The sequence below is a fragment of the Stenella coeruleoalba genome (genome assembly GCF_951394435.1).
Source record: "Stenella coeruleoalba genome assembly, chromosome: 11".
Taxonomy (NCBI): Eukaryota; Metazoa; Chordata; class Mammalia; order Artiodactyla; family Delphinidae; genus Stenella; species Stenella coeruleoalba.
The window spans coordinates 62199105-62216722 of NC_137157.1; the positions used below are offsets into that span (position 1 = coordinate 62199105).

The 17618-nt window shown below is 42.6% G+C and overlaps 1 protein-coding gene across 2 annotated transcripts in view; it reads right to left on the reverse strand.

The window, feature by feature from the left end:
- DIP2B (disco interacting protein 2 homolog B) overlaps positions 1–17618 on the reverse strand; it is a 232092-nt gene that overhangs the window by 8448 nt on the left and 206026 nt on the right. For both annotated transcript variants that reach the window (XM_079938477.1, XM_079938476.1), the window contains 12 exons: positions 15752–15861; positions 15534–15614; positions 11917–12040; positions 10195–10316; positions 8879–8990; positions 6453–6562; positions 5832–5962; positions 4023–4191; positions 3039–3209; positions 1991–2052; positions 1054–1111; positions 216–290 (listed from right to left, as the gene is read on the reverse strand). In XM_079938477.1, the coding sequence (XP_079794603.1) occupies positions 216–290; positions 1054–1111; positions 1991–2052; positions 3039–3209; positions 4023–4191; positions 5832–5962; positions 6453–6562; positions 8879–8990; positions 10195–10316; positions 11917–12040; positions 15534–15614; positions 15752–15861 (1325 nt within the window). The remainder of the gene's footprint in view (positions 1–215; positions 291–1053; positions 1112–1990; positions 2053–3038; positions 3210–4022; positions 4192–5831; positions 5963–6452; positions 6563–8878; positions 8991–10194; positions 10317–11916; positions 12041–15533; positions 15615–15751; positions 15862–17618) is intronic.

The window sequence follows — 17618 nt, forward strand, 5'->3', positions numbered from 1 at the left end:
GGGACTAGTTCTAGTTTCGGTGCCTAAATCTTCACTCCATCTTGGTCTCAATTTCCCCTCTGTCCATGTCAGTTTTGAGCCTCACAGAGAAAGATGAAAACTTTCAAAAATTCACCATGAGGGAAAAGCTATATCCACAGTTTCCTGACTTCTAAAATATGAACCCTAAAGTCTCACTGCTGACTCTTCAGAGTAAAGGGGAATATTATACATACCTCTCCCAGGTGAGAGTCTCCAACAGGGCCTTTGGTCTCTGGATTAACAATAACTACTTTCACTCCAGGTAAAATCTAAGAATCAAAGAGAAAACACAAAGACGGGGTTCAATTAAATCTAATGACCTCTAGGAAATGCAGTTCCCCGCCCCCATCTCTTTAGTGAGGTGAGGGAGTGTACAAAGGCAGGAGTGGAGACGGTGCTCACGGGATCGTGCTCAGTGGAGACAGAGGTATAACAAGATTCAACCTCAAAAATAAACCGGGGGGCTTCCCTGGTGGCTCAGCGGTTGAGTCCGCCTGCCGATGCAGGGGACACAGGTTCGTGCCCCGGTCTGGGAGGATCCCACATGCCGTGGAGCGGCTGGGCCCGTGAGCCACGGCCGCCGGGCCTGGGCGTCCGGAGCCTGTGCTCCGCAACGGGAGAGGCCACAACAGTGAGAGGCCCGCGTACCGCAAAAAAAAATAAAAAATAAATAAAAAATAAACCGGGGGAACTTCCCTGGTGGCGCAGTGGTTAAGAATCCACCTGCCAATGTAGGGGACACGGGTTTGAGCTCTGGTCCGGGAAGATCCCATGTGCCATGCCTCAGGGCAACTAAGCCCATGCACCACAACTACTGAGCCTGCACTCTAGAGCCCATGCCAGAATTACTGAAGCCCACACAATGGAATGAAGAGTAGCCCCCGCTCGCCACAACTAGAAAAAGCCTGCGTGCAGCAACGAAAACCCAACACAGCCAAACAAACAAACAAACAAAAAAACACCCCACAGAAAACAAAAACTAACTACTTCTACACACAGACCACCTTCCCAACGGTTAACAGAACAAATTACCTTTCCAGACTCTGAGAGGAGCAAACTCTGGGGGGCACCCCGTTCCACAAGACGAACCCTGCAGAAAAACAATATTTACAACATAAGAGCCTTAAAAAAAAAAATGACTGCACCGCATCTACCACAGCTATTTACACTGCCTCCCCAAACCTCTAATCTATCTCTCCTCACATCAGAGCAGAGTTTCTCAAACTCAGCATTACTGACATTTTGAGTCAGATATTTTGTTATAATTCTTTGTGAGACACTATCCTGTGCACTGTAGGATGTTTAGCAACATCCCAGGCCTCTACCCACTAGATGTCAGTAGCATCCCCTTGTTGTGACAATACATATGTCTCCAGACACTGTCAAATGTCCTTTGGAGGACAAACTCTCCCCAGGCTGAAAATCACAGCACCAGAGACGCTCTGCCTGTGCAGCCTGGGTCACTGCCACGGGCCACACTGTGAACACAGCCCAAGTCAGTGGGACTCAGGAAAAGGTCCCAGAGCCCTCCGCCAGGAGCTCCCCTTGGCGTATAGCTACGATTCACCTGTGAGCTGCTGAGGAGGAAGGCTTTTATTCCTGGGGCTCAGATAAAGTGTTGTTTCAAAAACCCTACTCTGCCTCATTTATTCTGTCTGTCTCAGTTATTTTTAAACTTCCAGAGCAAAGAGTCTATCCATTTTAGTGTAATTTATGTCAAATGTTACAAAATACCAGTGTTACATTTTAATATTAAAGAACAGTGCAGCAACTGTGAGAATTAAAGCTTTCTTCTTATAAATGAAAACCTTATTAGGTATTAATAATGAAAATGAATTTCTTCCCTTCTCCCATCCCCCCGGAAGACACCAACAGAAGGAAGGAGTGGGGAGAGCTGACTTTCTCGAGGCTCAGAACTTTTCATGCTTAGGAACGCTAACAGAAAGTAAGCATAACCAATCTACTGTACCTGTCATGTCTTAATGATTTCAGATCTACATACACAGTAGTTGGATCAGGCCCTGAGGTTCCCTAAAGAAAAATAAATGTATTGTTTATTTTAAATTAACTGAATGGTATTTCCATATTTTACATTTTCAAATCAAGAAATAGATAATTTAGTCACATACATGAAAAATCCAAACTCTATTTTGAACGATGAGGCAGGGCTATAACGAAAGAGACTCCTGGCCCCGCTTTCTTCTCATCTTTCTTTCCTTTCCTCCCCCAGGAGAGTAGAGTAGGCTGGGGGCCAAAGCAGCACTGAAAGGTTACCAGGCCGAGGAGGGTCCTCACCCCTGGACTCAAGGCAGGGATGAAACAGACCAGCATGCATGGGACTCTCAAAACCAGCACTGGCCCCAGCTGGCAGCAAGGGGCCCACAACGGGCTCCAAAGTTCAAGCGTCATGATGCTGCTCCAAAGTCATCCGACACAGACACAGAGGACCTGAAAGTATCCACCCATTTACGCCACCTTCTGTGACTCTCACTCTTGTCCATGTCTGTATTTGCCTTACGAGCTTCCAAGCTACATAAAATCAGACTCAGTTCTTTTCTGTTATTTCAGCCTCTTTTCTGTTATTTACCCACCAAGATAACATGGCAAAATTGCCATCTGGCTGCAGAAAAGAATGCAGGCTTATTTGTACTTCTTTTGCAAAAAAAAAAAAAAGGCGTAAAAGATGGAGGAGACAGAAAACAAAGGGTAACATATAAATAAAATTCAAATAGGACTCAGAAATCTTCTCGACTCATCGTCCTGGACCATAAAACCACTACTTAGAGTAAACGTTTACATTAGAGCTTAATTGCCGGGCACAGCTCCAAGTGCTTGGCACCTAGAAACTCAGTGGTTCTACAGAACGACCCTGTGAAGGACGATGCTACCATGTTCATTCTACAGATGGACAAAATAAGGTACAGTGAAGTCCAAAGAAAAAGCCCAGAGGCCTACAGCAACTAAGTGGCAGCCTGTGCTCTGAGCCCCCCACACAAGCAAGATTTCATGATAGTCACCTGCAAACATATCGCTACATTGACTCTTGATCCAAAAGTGGTGCTGACAGCCCGAGGGGACAGACCGATGTCCTTGAAAAGCTTGGAGAAGGACTGCTGGAGAGTAATGCGGGGCCGCTCCTCAGCCACCACCACACACGTCCGGATGCAGGAGAGGTTGATTCCCCTGGTCTGTAAGACACCACGCACAGGAGCCGAGGTCAGCAGAATCACAGAAGTGCTGAACAAGCAGGGCCACTGCTCTATCTCTTTGGTCAGGAAAAGCCAAGAAACTATGTTTTCTCACCTCAGACACCCAGAGAAAACATATGCCTTTTCAGAAAATGCCAAGGAATTCCACTAAAGTCATTACCCACAGGTCAATATGCTCATTCTCTATTTCTTTCCTCTTTCACCTAAAAATCTTAGGTTTTCAGCAATATATTTTTAATCCCTCTTTATTTCTGTACCTTACATTTCTCTCTATTTCAAATGCAGAGACGGGACTGAGAGAAAAACAAATTTAGCAACATAGATATCTAACCTCTTATCTCTTTTTTTCATTCTTAAGGTCACATTTCTCTACTAAAGAAAATTCAGTGTTTTTTGACTCTCACATGCCAGTTAGACATATGATCGTGGGATACACTCATGAATGAGCGACCTTATCTCTGGGGCAGTCGCCAATCTCTGAGATTCTCAGGCTGCAAATTCTATTGGGAAAAATCCTCTTGGAGGTCACAGTTTCTGTTCATCTTCACATAAAGTCATTTCTGTTCAGCCTCCTCACCAGTTTTACCTTCTTCTCCACAATGTAAGAATCAGATTAAACTCTGAAAGAGTGCATTAAATTAGAAACTGAAAGAGATAAACTTCCTGAGGTTTACAAACACCTGTTTGCCTAGAAAAAAAGCAGGCAGATATGTCTGGCCAGCCCAAGGTGGGGTATCATCACGCCTGGCCCATTTCTCTCAGGACTGTCTCCTGGTTACAGCTGCTTCTTACCTTCAGCACCTCCACTTGGTTTCCAAGCCCCTTGGTGCAGAGCTCCATTACTGAATAGGAGCAGAAAGTGTCTCTTATTTTGTACTGGTTGACCGTGGAGAGCCAGAGGAAAAGGTTGTTTTCCAACTCCATAGGAGGAATTAAGATGGACTGGTGACCTGAATAGACACTGCAATGAAAAAAGGCAAGAGCTGACATTATCAATTCATCCTAGAACACCATCAATTCAGCAAATATTTACTGAGCATGAAGGACAGGGTTGGGTCATATTAGATATAAAGGTCTAAGAATCAGCCTTGTTCCTATGCAACTCACAAGATACAATAACTACAGAATAAAGCAGACTGTGGAAGGTGGTAACTGAGATGTGAATAAAGGCCATCAGGATCACAGAATGACGAGCAAGTCATTCAAACTGGGAACACAAGGGGCGGCAGGTGTTTCACTGAGTCGGCGACAGTTGAGCTCGGGCTTGAAGAATGAGTAGGAATTTGACAGTGGCTGGAAAAATGGGGAAGCTGGTGAGGGCATTCCAGGCAGAGGGAAGAGCATATGCAAAGGCACGGCAATATAAAATTACATGGTGTGTGTGAGGTTGTCAGAAATAGGATTCCAGAGTGAAATACTAAAGCATAGAATGCCTGGGGAGTTGTGAGAACTGAAGCCAGAAGGGTCAGGGCCAAACTGTGAAATCACTGATCTATTATTATATCAAGGAGTTTAGAATTTACCCAGCAGGCTGTCACTATAGCTTGAAGTTGGGGTAAAGCTAGTTACACGGAGCGGGTATTGGAGACACGAGTCACTGAAGGCTGAGAGACAGTTAGGAGAGGCTGCAATAATCCAGGTGAGAGAGGATGAGAGCTTGAACCCTGACAGTGCACCCAGGATAAAAAGGAAGGAATCCTGTATTGTAAAAAGGAAAGAGTCCTGTATTGTATGTACAATCTCCAGCCGTGAATCCTCAACTTCCTAAACCTTGAATATAGACCAGAATAACTAGGAGCCCAGGAATCCTGTATTAAAAAAAAAATACTGGAATTGTGGTTTCCACCTCTGGAGATCTAGGTTAGTATGTCTAGGGAAGCCCCATTAATTTTTTTTTTCATAGACCCCTAGGTGATTCTTATGTAGAGATAGGTTTAAGAATAATGGAGCCAAAGGATCTGACATTTAATTGGAAGTATGACATAAAGATATAGAGTTGAAGATAAAGCCCAAGTTCCTAGTGTGGGCCCCTAACCTAGGTGGATGAGCCCATCCTAAGAAGAATGGGGACACAGAAGGAAGATGTTGAATTGAGGCATCTGTGAAGCATTCATGAAGATGCCCATCAAGGAGGTGAAAATGCAGGCTGAGATGAGGTCCTCTGGGAGGAGAGTAGAAGGAGTTGGGATCTGCTATCCCACAAGGAACAATGTGGCCAATGTGCTACTTTCCAGCCACATGCTGTCACCCATCTCATTACATTCCTTCCTGCCAAGCCTAGGGGGTGCATTCTGGCTGACACAGTATGACATTTCACCCAAGTGTCATCCTTCTACTTGGCTCTGCTTCTAAAATGAGGATGACAGGATGGAGCACAGAAGAGGCAGTAAGATCACTGCCCTTTTGTCTGAGGCATAAAACTAATAGAGGGAATACAAACAAACCAGATAAATGTCGAAGATACATTAGATGCACAAATTCTGGAAAGCATCAGCATTTTATTGAAACTCTACCAAATTAAGGGAGCAAATGGAAGGATGAGATGCTCACAGCCCCAAAGATATTCCCATGCATTCTGTTTCTTTGCTTTTCCATGCCTACCTGCAGAGACACCAGAGTGCAAAGCCAAGTCCACAGTAAGGGTCAAGGCAGATGGCGATCTGCCGAGAGGAATACAACTCGCACTGGAGCTTGATGGCTCTACAGAGAGCATTGACCGCAGAGTGGGACATCTGGAAGGTAAGGAACATGGAACAGGATGGAACTGGCATCCCACAGGCAGAAAAGCAGCTCTAATGAGAGTTTTGAGAAGCTTACATTCCCTCCAGCTCCTCAAAATGATGTATATTTTTCATTGCTTCAAAAAGCCTAATCGAAGTCTAACTGAAGGGTAAGTCTATCTGTTAACTTCTCAATACTGAGTTTTATGAAATACGAATCTATGACTTCGTACTGGCTTGAACTAACTCGTGTTATCTGTTGGCTTCTATGCTAGGTTCAGAACACTTCATAACACAAATTCCTTGGGATAACTTATTCCGGAAGAGCCAATGCTTTTATTTAAATATAGCAGTGGCCCTTGATCCTCTGCCTCCTGGTCTCTGGTACGACCAGCTGGGCTCTCCATCTGAAGTCCCTGGGGCAGTGGTCATCTCTATTTTTTGCAGCCCTGGCACTTTACCAGCATCCAGTGAGAGAGTAAATATATCCCAACTACTCTACCTTCACTCCCGTAAGCATGCCAGTTGTGGAGACACTAAAATCAAGGTACGCCAGCATCTCAGGAGTGGGTGGTTTGTACAGCTGAGGTAACCTTTTCCTGGGTAGATCATCTGCAAGGAAAAGAAAAAACCCGATGTCAATCAGACATGTTGACAACAAGATCCTACTGTATAGCACAGGGAACTATATTCAGTATCCTCCGGTAAACCATAATGGAAAAGAATGTGAAAAAGAATACATATATATGTATAACTGAGTCACTGCGCTGTACAGCAGAGATTAAACACAACATTGTAAATCAACTACACTTCAGTAACATTAAAAAAAAATCAGACACGTTGGAACTCGCAAATCATTGCTCTTCCACCGGTCTTCTGTGGCTTTGCTATGGCCACACTTAGCTTCTGGGATTTGCTAAAGCTGAGGCTTCTCGTATTTAACCAACCGGCTCACATATGTCACTCCTAGAGGAGGGCTGGGGTTGAGGGCACCAATAGACAATATAAGCAAGGAAACTACATCAGGCAGATGTATTTACTAGACGATTAGAGAGGGGTAATATACCATAGGAGCTGAAAACACAGGCTAAAGAAGCAGACTGCCAGTGTTCAAATCCCAGCTCTGCCATCTCTCAGTGATGTCATCTTGATGTTATTTAACCTCTTTGTGTCTGTTTCCTTATCTCTAAAGTGGTAATAATACCTGCCCTCCCAGAACTGTTAGGAAGTTAATTCATATAAAGCACTTTAAGACAACTCAAGAAGCTTTACTTGTTGTTATGCTGGTTTCAAGTTAAAGTTCATTATTTACAGTTTAGTACACGTCACAGTAACCATGGACTGCTTTAAAAGTTGGACAGTTTTTCTCCAAGGTAACATGACTGATTTTAAGAATGATAATCTAGAATTGGGAATTATTTTCCTTTGCTCTTTTATGATAACCTCTCCCTTCCCTCCAAATTTGCTTTATAAGTATGTCATATCCAAAGATATCAAGGATGTCTCTGGCCCCAGCCATGCCTCCTCAATGGCTCCTTTGGCTTTCCAGATCAAGAAACAATTCTGACTCTGACTTTTCAATCTCTGTATCATTGGGCACTCATCTCTGGTCAAACCAAAGACTTTCTCTATCACCTTCAACCCACCTCTGTGTAGGGAAGGGCCACTCAAATACCTAAAGAAACCTTTCTGTTGTCTGTATCGCAGACCACATTCCAGGTCTTCCTGAAACATGACTGAGTCCAGTAACCACAGCAGATCTATCTACATCATTTAACACCAACACAATCCACTTGTGTTACATATTACAAATGACTTTGTGTATATCCTTAAGTAACATATGTAAAAAAATATAGCTCAGCATCTGGACACAATAACCATAAATAGATGTCATCCCTGCATTTAAATCCACATAAATGTCCCTGAAGTGGACACTACGTGATACTTACTGAAAACTGGTAGGGAGGAGATAATGATTAAGGGGCTGGGAGGGGAGCCAAACTGACTGGGTTTGAATTTCAGTTCTGCTACTTACGTAACCTCCCTGTGCCTCAGTCTTCTTATCTGTAAAATGAGGCTAAAACTGGCACCTATCTAATAGGGTTGTAGAAGGAGGAAATTAGGTAACACATGTTACATGACTGCCACATGGTAAGGGCTCAATAACAAGTTAGATGTTGTTATTACTGTGATTGTATGCTGGTGCTTTACATTATGTCATTTAATCTTCATGACCCCATGAAGTAGTTACGAGTAACAGAGGATGAGGATTTACACCTGTCTGCCCAACTCCAAAACCCACACTCTCCCCTCCACCACCATCTCCAGCTATCCCAAAGTCTTACCCCCTTCTTTCGTATGAACACCATCTAAAATTCATACACTTTATGGTTTTCAAAGTATTTTCATATTATGTTGCATTTGATATTCTCAATAAATATGTGAGTCGGGCCAGGGTAGGTAGTGTTTTAGGAAAGGGTCATCTCAGACAAGGTTATACAGAACATAAGGACTGAAGCTTGAACCAGAACCAGGTCTTCTGACTCCTAGTGCAATGCTATTCCAACTCTATCACATCTGGAAGAGAAGGGTCAGATCCTCCCCATACTTTATGTAGCCCAACATGTCTACGGTCACATCTGGCATAAACACCTAACCACCGTTTGACGATGCCAAGAGTAACAGCAAGTCACGTTTTGTCGCCAGAGTTCTGGCACACTGTGATCTGCTTCTCTGGATCTGGATGTTGCAGTATCCAGTCCTTTGGTAACTCAAGCTGAGTGGATATTAAGTTTTGCCTCTGTCTTAGCAGGTGGAATGGGCTGCAACGGAAGAGCTGTGTAAACACCTTTGGTATGAGAACCTAGGAAATCTCGGGGAGTGAATGTTCTTGCCCCCTCAATGCCTCTGGAGAAATCTCCCTTTCACCTGTGTCAATGATAGTTGGCCAGGTTTTCACATCCACAGCTGCTGCTGCCTCTCGGGACCTCAGTAACCTCATTAGGGTCTGTGTGGTGAGAATGCAGGCTGCTTTGCTGACCTAGAAACAAATGGACAAAAATAAGCACCATGAGGCTTAGCCCCGTGTAGCACCATAGGCTCTGGCTGCTGCTAAAAGCAACTCGCACATCATACTGGGACAGGGCAGTACCAGCTTTTCAAAGAATACACACAGGACAATGGAGGTCAGTGTTCCCCTTACATTTGTCCTGAAAAATGCGTAACACTGAATTAGAATGATGGACTTGTTCATAACACAAGTTACTGTTTACAACAGTGATTCTCAAATATTCCATGGTTATAACCTCAGTATGGATCCCCAGATCTCTTGATTTCATGAAGACCATAATAAAATAGAAACATGGACTTCGTAGTACTCAGGGAATGAGAGGTGTTGGAGGATCATCTCTGAAGGAGGTAGTGTTTGCAACAGTCCAGGGAATATGGTGAAACACACCGGACCTAGAACATACCCTGGACTTGAGGGACTCTGTGCACTCAGAGGAACGAGCTCTCCCACACACCCGCACGTGGAAACGCATGGGGACCAACTTCCCTCACCCCGCAAACTGTGTCAGTGGAAGGAAACTCCCCTCCCTGCTGCTCCGGCCTACTTTGCAGAATATAACCAGGGCATTTTGCCAAACTGAACTTTGTAGTAAAATCATCTGTGGCAAATGCACCTTTTATACTGCAGGCTCCAGTTGGGGATGGAGCAGCAGTTCTTAGAGAAACAAATGTGACATAAATTGGAACTTTGTAACTCTTTGCTTTAAAGTACATTAGGATATGATTAGAATAAGATTTATCTTACTTTCCTACTATAGTATACTTTAATACTATACCAAGCGAATTTATAAGACTAACCCCCCAAAAAGTGACCTGACATGGGGAGAATTCAGTTTGGCATTTAAAATTACCTTGGTTACTGTGCAGAAAAAATATTAGGACTTTTTTAAGAAGAGGGAAAAAAATAAGTTTCATGGAGAAATACTAATGACAGCTTCACTTCCTTAATGTTCATGATAAAAACACAATCCTGTATCTCACCAAAAACTGCTTTCCCCACATTCCTTCACTGGAAAATGCTGGTCACTTTGATCAGATAAAGGAAAAGGAGGTAGTTTGCAGGAGACAGATTCGACTTCCTGACTCAATTAGACTGGAAAATGAGTAAGGATGCTTAGCTGTCTGACTCTGGGTTTTATGAGATGAGGACAAGGCAAGTTATACCCGGCACTTACATCAACAATCATGCGGACGGTGGGCAATGTGGCTGTGAGGTTCTGAGCATGAGGAGGTCGGACGGTCACAGGTATGCACCCGGCATACAGGGAGCCGTAGAACGCAGCGATTAACTCGATGCCTGCAAGACAGAGCCACTTAGCTGCCTGGTTTGTCACCGAGAAAGCAAAAGCCAGAGCTTCCAAAACCAATTTATTTATTTATTCCAAAACCAGTTTATTAAATCATGTGCCAGATGGGTTCACTAGACCGTAATTTAACAGAGACATTATCGGAAGAAATTTTTTAAATTTAGAAGAAACAGAAGGTAAAGAAGGATGCATATAAAACAACTTAAAAAAAAATATAGAGAAGCCAAGAATAAATAACGAGAAAGGAGCTCAGAAGTAAGCTCTTGAAAGATACCTGACGAAGGTATTTTGACATCATTACTTGATATTACCTAGGAGAAATAACTGCAAAAATTAGGGCTGCTCCACTTGGAAGATAAAAGAATGGGAAAAGGAGAGATGAGGAACACTTGAGCTTTCTTTCACTCTTTAGAAGGCCGCTATGTGAACAGCAATTGGACCCCCAAGATGTCACTCCCCCAGTGGGTGCAGGTTTTAGGGAGGCAAGGCATCACTTGATACGAAGCCTCTGCAATATCAGGACTCGAAGGGTGGCCTCCTTGGGAAGTGCTGTGGTCCATTACCATGATTAATTGGTAGATGGAAGACAATCTCCCAGGAACAAGGAGGAATTCCTTTAGCAGATGACCTTCTAAGAAATCTTAGTATCAATGTAAATAAAAAAGCAAAGTGAGAATTACAGTAAAATGAGGTAAAAGGGATAAAAGACCACAGAAGGCTGGATTTATGAGTTAGGTGGCCGAAGACTAAAGAAAGGGACAACTGAAATATTTCACCTAAAATTTTTAATATTTATACCAAACTCATCAAGTAATTCTGAGTCCCTCTTTTCTTTAATTTTATTTTTGGCTGCACTGGGTCTTCGTTGCTGCGCGTGGGCTTTCTCTAGTTGTGGCAAGTGGGGGCTACTCTTTGTAGCGGTGCACGGGTTCTAGGCATGCGGGTTTCAGTAGTTGTGGCACTAGGGCTCAGTAGCTGTGGTGCATGGGCTTAGTTGCTCCACGGCATGTGGGATCTTCCCGGACCAGGGATTGAACCCGTGTCCCTTGCACTGGCAGGCGGATTCCCATCCACTGCACCACCAGGGAAGTCCCTGAGTCCCTCTTGATGTAAAGAGGTTGCTGAATTAGAGCGTGGAAGATGAATGCAGTAATAATCGAGGGACAGTAAGCACGAATTACGATGTGGAGAATGTGAAGTCAGAGTTCACACACAACATGCTTTTGAAAACTGGGTGAAAGAGTCCTGTTCCTGAGCACTCCTAGAAATAAGGGTCTCTTTTGAGTGTTTCCAAAAGTCAAGAAGTTGTCATTCACTCATTCAATATTTACCATAGTGCCAGGCACTGAGCTAGACAGTACCTGGAAATACAAGAGTATTATACAAGACAGGAAATACAAGAGTAAATACAACAGACCCGGTCCTGGCAGAGCCCTCACACTGCACAACCCTGAGAGGAGAGGCCTGTTCCCGTGGCATGAGCCTGTGCGCACAGCCCACGTGGTCATGTATAGCAGCCCTGAGCTCCTGTCCTCTTAGAGTCTGTAGTCTAGCAATGGAGCTTGTCTAGTCTACCAATCCAGCACTTACCAGGTGGATAGAGTAATACAACGTTGTCTCCTGCATTGAGATGTCCCTTGTCACCAAGAACTGCTGCAATCCTCTCTGCTCGCTTATGAAGCTGAAGGCAGCTGGCCGTGCACACCGTAGTTCCCTGTTAATAGAAGAAAGGATAAGCAGGTTGACGCCCAGTAAGGAAAACGGTAACAAACAGAGCCAATCTGACATTATATGGAAGGCTTGTGCCTTGCTAGATTATCTGCAGCAAGCTATCAAGTTCAGTGAAAATTCCCCAAGCACCAAAAGACGTGTGTGGTATTCCTTTTCTTTCTCAATGTTTGAAGGTACTTAGGGACTAACAACATTAACTTAAATCAAACGTATGTATTTACAGTCTCTCTTATTTAAGATAGCTTTAAAAATACATAGCAATTTTGTATTTACATGAAGAAATAAGAGAAGAGGGGAAAATAAAAGAAATGAAAGCAGGACGAGGGCATGAGTGAGGTCAGGGCGCTGGCTATGTGGTCAAGTACACTTGTGTAAAACACGAGTTTGGCTCTGAGTATTCTAACAGCAGAGATGTAAACAAAAACACGAACAGTGAATTAACAAAGGTTAGCAGATTAGGAGATGGCCAATTATTCCTGGTCCTGAGAATAATTTCTCCTGCGGGTCTTCATAAATACCCTTATTGTCCAATTCAAGTTTCACCGAGCTGGGCTTTTTGAACCCCTGTGCCTTTGTAAAATATAACACACGAGTGTGAAAGTGCATAAGATATGAACGTGTAGCTTAATAAAAAATTATAGGGCTTCCCTGGTGGCACAGTGGTTGGGAGTCCGCCTGCCGATGCAGGGCACGCAGGTTCGTGCCCCGGTTCGGGAGGATCCCACGTGCCGCGGAGCGGCTGGGACCATGAGCCATGGCTGCTGAGCCTGCGCGTCCGGAGCCTGTGCTCCGCAACGGAAGAGGCCACAGCAGTGAGAGGCCTGCGTACCGGTAAAAAAAAAAAAAAAAAAAAAAAATATATATATATATATATAAAACAAGCATCTGTGTAAGAACCAGCCTGATGTGAAAAAGACCCCTGCTTAAAAGCACCCTCATGGGTGCCTTCTCCTTCCCTCCATAGGGAACCACTATCGTGACTTTTTAATGTTAGTGGCTAATTTCTTTTTCTTTATATTTTTACCACCTATGAAATATTTGATTTTCATAGTTGTACTGTACATATATTTTTTTGTGATTTGCTTCTTTCTCTCAACATTCTATGAAGCGTCATCTAACCTCTCATGCTTAGGTGTATAGTTCATTTGCTTTTGTTGCTGCACAGTATTTAACTGCATGAACATACCACAATTTATTCATCCATTCTACTGCTGATGGACAATTCATTCTAATACATATATCCTGGTGCATAAATATATGAGTTTTGGTCAGGTATAGCCCTAGAAATGGAATTGCTGGGTCAATGGGTATGCCCACCTTCAACTTTACCAGATAAAACCAAACTGTTATTTGTCTATATCGTGCCAATACCACACTGTTTTAATTATTGTAACTTAACTTTAAAAAACTCATGATAAAAACAAGTTTACTGAGCTGTTTCTTTTAAAAATAACTTTTAAATTTCATTACTATAAAGTAGTACAAGTTCAATATAGAAAATTTGGAAATATAGATTAGTAAATATGAGATGTAACCACTATTAACTTTTGCTGTATATTTTCCTGGTTTTTAACAAATGAGTATGTATTATATATAAATTCACATGCAACATTAAAAAAAAAAAGGTATACTATATTATGCCAGAGGCTGTATAGTGCATTGGCTAAGAATGTGGGCTCTGAAGCTAGTTTGGGTTCAAATGAAGGAGCTAATTTCCTAGTCCTACCACTTAGGGCCCTGCGACCTTGGGCAAGTGATTTCATGTCTCTATGCCTCCGTTCCCCTAACCTTAAAATGAACTATGAAATGGAAAGCACCCAGGACAGGGTCTTCAGTAAGTACTCAATTATTATTAAAGTTTTATATCCTACTTTTCCTACTTCCACATTATGACTATTTTCTGGTTCATCAACTATTCTATAACATTATTTTCAATGACTGCATAGTATTGCATGTTTATATACCATAATTTATTTAGTCAATTGTCTATTGTTGGACATTAAGGTTATAACACTAAAATGAATATTCCTTTGGCTAAAATCAGGGTTAAATTCATAACGCCATTTCTTACAATGGCTCTCTTTTTGGTCCTTGGTACGGCAGTAAACTAAACTTCAGTAAGAAGCATTTTCTGGGCATAAGGGAACAATGTTGTATGGTTCCTAGGCTTTCTGGTGGCCTGGGCTAATCCAAGGTAAAATGTTAGAATATGCAGAAGAATAGATGGACTGCATGTCCTTTAGTCATCCATATATATTATTTCTCTACCCAAGAAGCAAATTTCAACTTACTTACACTAACAAATAGATCTGAAGTATGATTTGACAGGGCCATAAGTTTAACTGTAGCCAAGCTTGGGAGTGGAGTGGGGAACAAGCTGGATTGACATCTTCTTACTGAAATGGAAGGACCCTAATCAATCCATGCACTTGAAGAGAAGCCCACTTCATGCAGAGGTGGAGCAAGGAAGTCCCAAAGTTTTCTACCATAGAGCAACGGTTCTTAAGATTTTAACTGACTTTTCGCTAAGATGCACAGCATATCCCTCTCAGGTTCTATCACTGCATAAATTCTCAAAGCTGTGTATGTGTGTGTGTGTGGTGTGTGTGTGTGTGTGTGTGTGTGTGTGTGTGTGTGTGAGAGAGAGAGAGAGAGAGAGAGAGAGAGAGAGAGAGAGAGAGAGAGAGAGAGAGAGAGAGGGAGGGAGGGAGGGAGGGAGGGAGAGAGGGAGGGAGGGAGAGAGGGAGGGAGGGAGAGAGGGAGGGAGGGAGAGACTATCAGAATCCAGGGCCTGGGGCAGAAGGGGGCCATCTGGGTAAGTCCCCTAAGGGACTCCAATAGGCCCTCCAGTCTTCCCTCTGCTGTTGACAAATACTGTTCTATGCTGTGGTCACAGTACCAGCTTCGGACTCAACCATTAAAACAAACAAATCTCAACAGACTCCCATGGAATGCATAACTTAAAAAATACAATATTCTGGCGAACCATCCATTAGAAAGCAATAGTTAAACATACTCTTGAATAATTTTCAATTTGCTTTTTATGTTAGCAATAAATAATTTAAGTATGTACTAGAAACAACTGGTTTTTAAAATGTTGATCTAAAGTCATTTTATTTCTGGTGGAAATCAAAGAATTAAAAGTCAAACTGGGTTAAAAATTACATTGACACAATGCATTCTGTCTATCTGTAGATTATGTAATTACATGGTTGTCCTACGGTTCCTATCAGAACTGAAAAAAGACAACTTGATTGTGACAAAAAAGAGACAGTATTGAATAACACTCCAGGAGGTCTCATTTCAACCTTGAAATAACTGCACAATTTATCCTCATATATCAAAACGAGGAGAAAGCAACAACTCCTTCCTCTGAGTTGGCAACAGAACTTTTCTGATGAAAGAAAGAGATCAAGTGTGCCTAAGATACTCTCACAATAGCCAGCTGATTAGACATACAATTGCATTTTTAATACCTTGGCATTTAACAGCATGAAGAGTACGTGGTCAGGAGTTGCCTGGGCTCGCCACTGTAAGATCTCCGCCAGAAATTGGTGCTGAAGTCATAAAGCAGAAAAAAGAATCATGGTCAGCAACTTTTAAGAAGCTGGACAATGCATCTGCCATCTGTTACCTGAAGCGTAGGTTCTGTCCTTGACTTGTTTGTAAAAATCAACACTTCTGGAACACTTACCTTCTTCACTAAATCATTCTCTTCAATTTGCCCAAGATCCCTTCCTGCAGCTTGTGCTATGCGTTTTCCTGCAACCAGATTCCCAACCATCACAGAAGCAGGGCCTACGCCTGTAAGTAAAAGCAAAAATCAGCTCTCTGGAGATGGCGATTCAAGCTACATACCACCCCCACGCCAGCCCCAAGCATTTCCAGACTGACCAAAGCTGGTTCAAACGTTCATTCAACCAATACCGACTGAGCACCCTTCTAGGCACTGGGACAAAGTAGCAAACAAGACATACAGCTTGTATTCTAGCGGGGAAAGGCAACCAATAAACACATACACAAATAATGTCAGGTAGCAGGAAGTGATGGAAAAATAGAAAATAGGACCACAGGAGAGACATGGATTGGGGGGTGGAGGGACTGTGTAGAGAGGGAAGTTTTCACTCCGAGAAGGTGACAGTTGGTTGCACTGGTTCCTACTGATACATTTCATCTGTTCCAATCATGGATAAAACCCTAACGGGGGCTTAACAGTAATAAATATCTGGTCTGAAAAGAAATCTGCCATCTATGAGGACTGAGGGTGAGTTCATCAGGAAAATCAGAAGGGCTTTATTTTAAGTGAGCAATGAAATCCAGATTGTAGGACATTCTACAAGACAACTGGCCTGGATTCTTCAAAAAGGTCCGTGTCTTGAAGACACAACAGATTTGGGAGCTTTCAAGTTAAAGGACATGACAGCCAAAAGCAATGTGTGACTTTAGATACTGGATTAAAAAAAAATCAGCTACTATAATAAACAGGTGGAGAGATATGAACATAGATTGTGTATTATTAAATGATAGGATTATATTAATGCTTTCTTTTTTCTTTTCTTTTCTTTTTTTGAGGTACGCAGGCCTCTCCCGTTGCGGAGCACAGGCTCCGGACGCGCAGGCTCAGCGGCCATGGCTCACGGGCCCAGCCACTCTGCGGCATGTGGGACCTTCCCGGACCGGGGCACGAACCCATGTCCCCTGCATCGGCAGGCGGACTCTCAACCACTGCGCCACCAGGGAAGCTCAATGTTAACTTTCTTAATAGGATAATGGCATTGTGGCTGATTAGGAAAATTTTAGGAGAATGTTTTTGTTCTCTAGAGATATACTGCTGAAATATTTGGGGGTGTAGTGTCATGATGTCTGCAATTTCCTTTCAAAGAATTCAGTTAAAAAAAAAGTTAACAGTTGCTGAATCTAGGGGAAGGTATATGGGTGTTCATTACGGTATTTTCAACTGTTCCAGAGGCTTGCCACTTGGGGAAAAAAAAGTGAAAACTCTCCCTTTCTCAAGATAAAAAAGGAAAACTCTCCCTTTCTCAATAATGCTAGGGCTTTGTATGCCTTTCCTGATGGTCACTTAAAGATTAGACTCCAATGTATGAAACTAAGAAGACAGCTAAAACATAACAAAATTTATTGCCAGCTGAGTTTTGAATAATGCTGATGCTATGCTTTAATATTAAATAACGTTTATTGCCAAAATCTGTTGATTATGAATGTACTGAAATAGCTGGAACAAGATCACTTAAATCATGGAATCACTTTTAAATATGTGGGGAAGCTGGGTAAAGAGTATAAGGCAATTCTTTTACTGTTTGGCAACTTTTTTTGTAAGTGAAATTACTTCAAAATGAAAAGTTAAAGAAAAATTTTAAACTAAAAAAAAAAAACACACCCTAAGGGTAAAGAACTCCAATACTCTGCTAAACAGTTTTCATCTACAAAGTGTATGTCCACTGAAATTTTAAGTACTGGGTGGCCAAAAGGTTCGTTTGGTTTTTTCCGTAAGATGGCTCTCTAGTAGTGCTTAGCTGTCTTTAAGTTCATTCGAAACAATT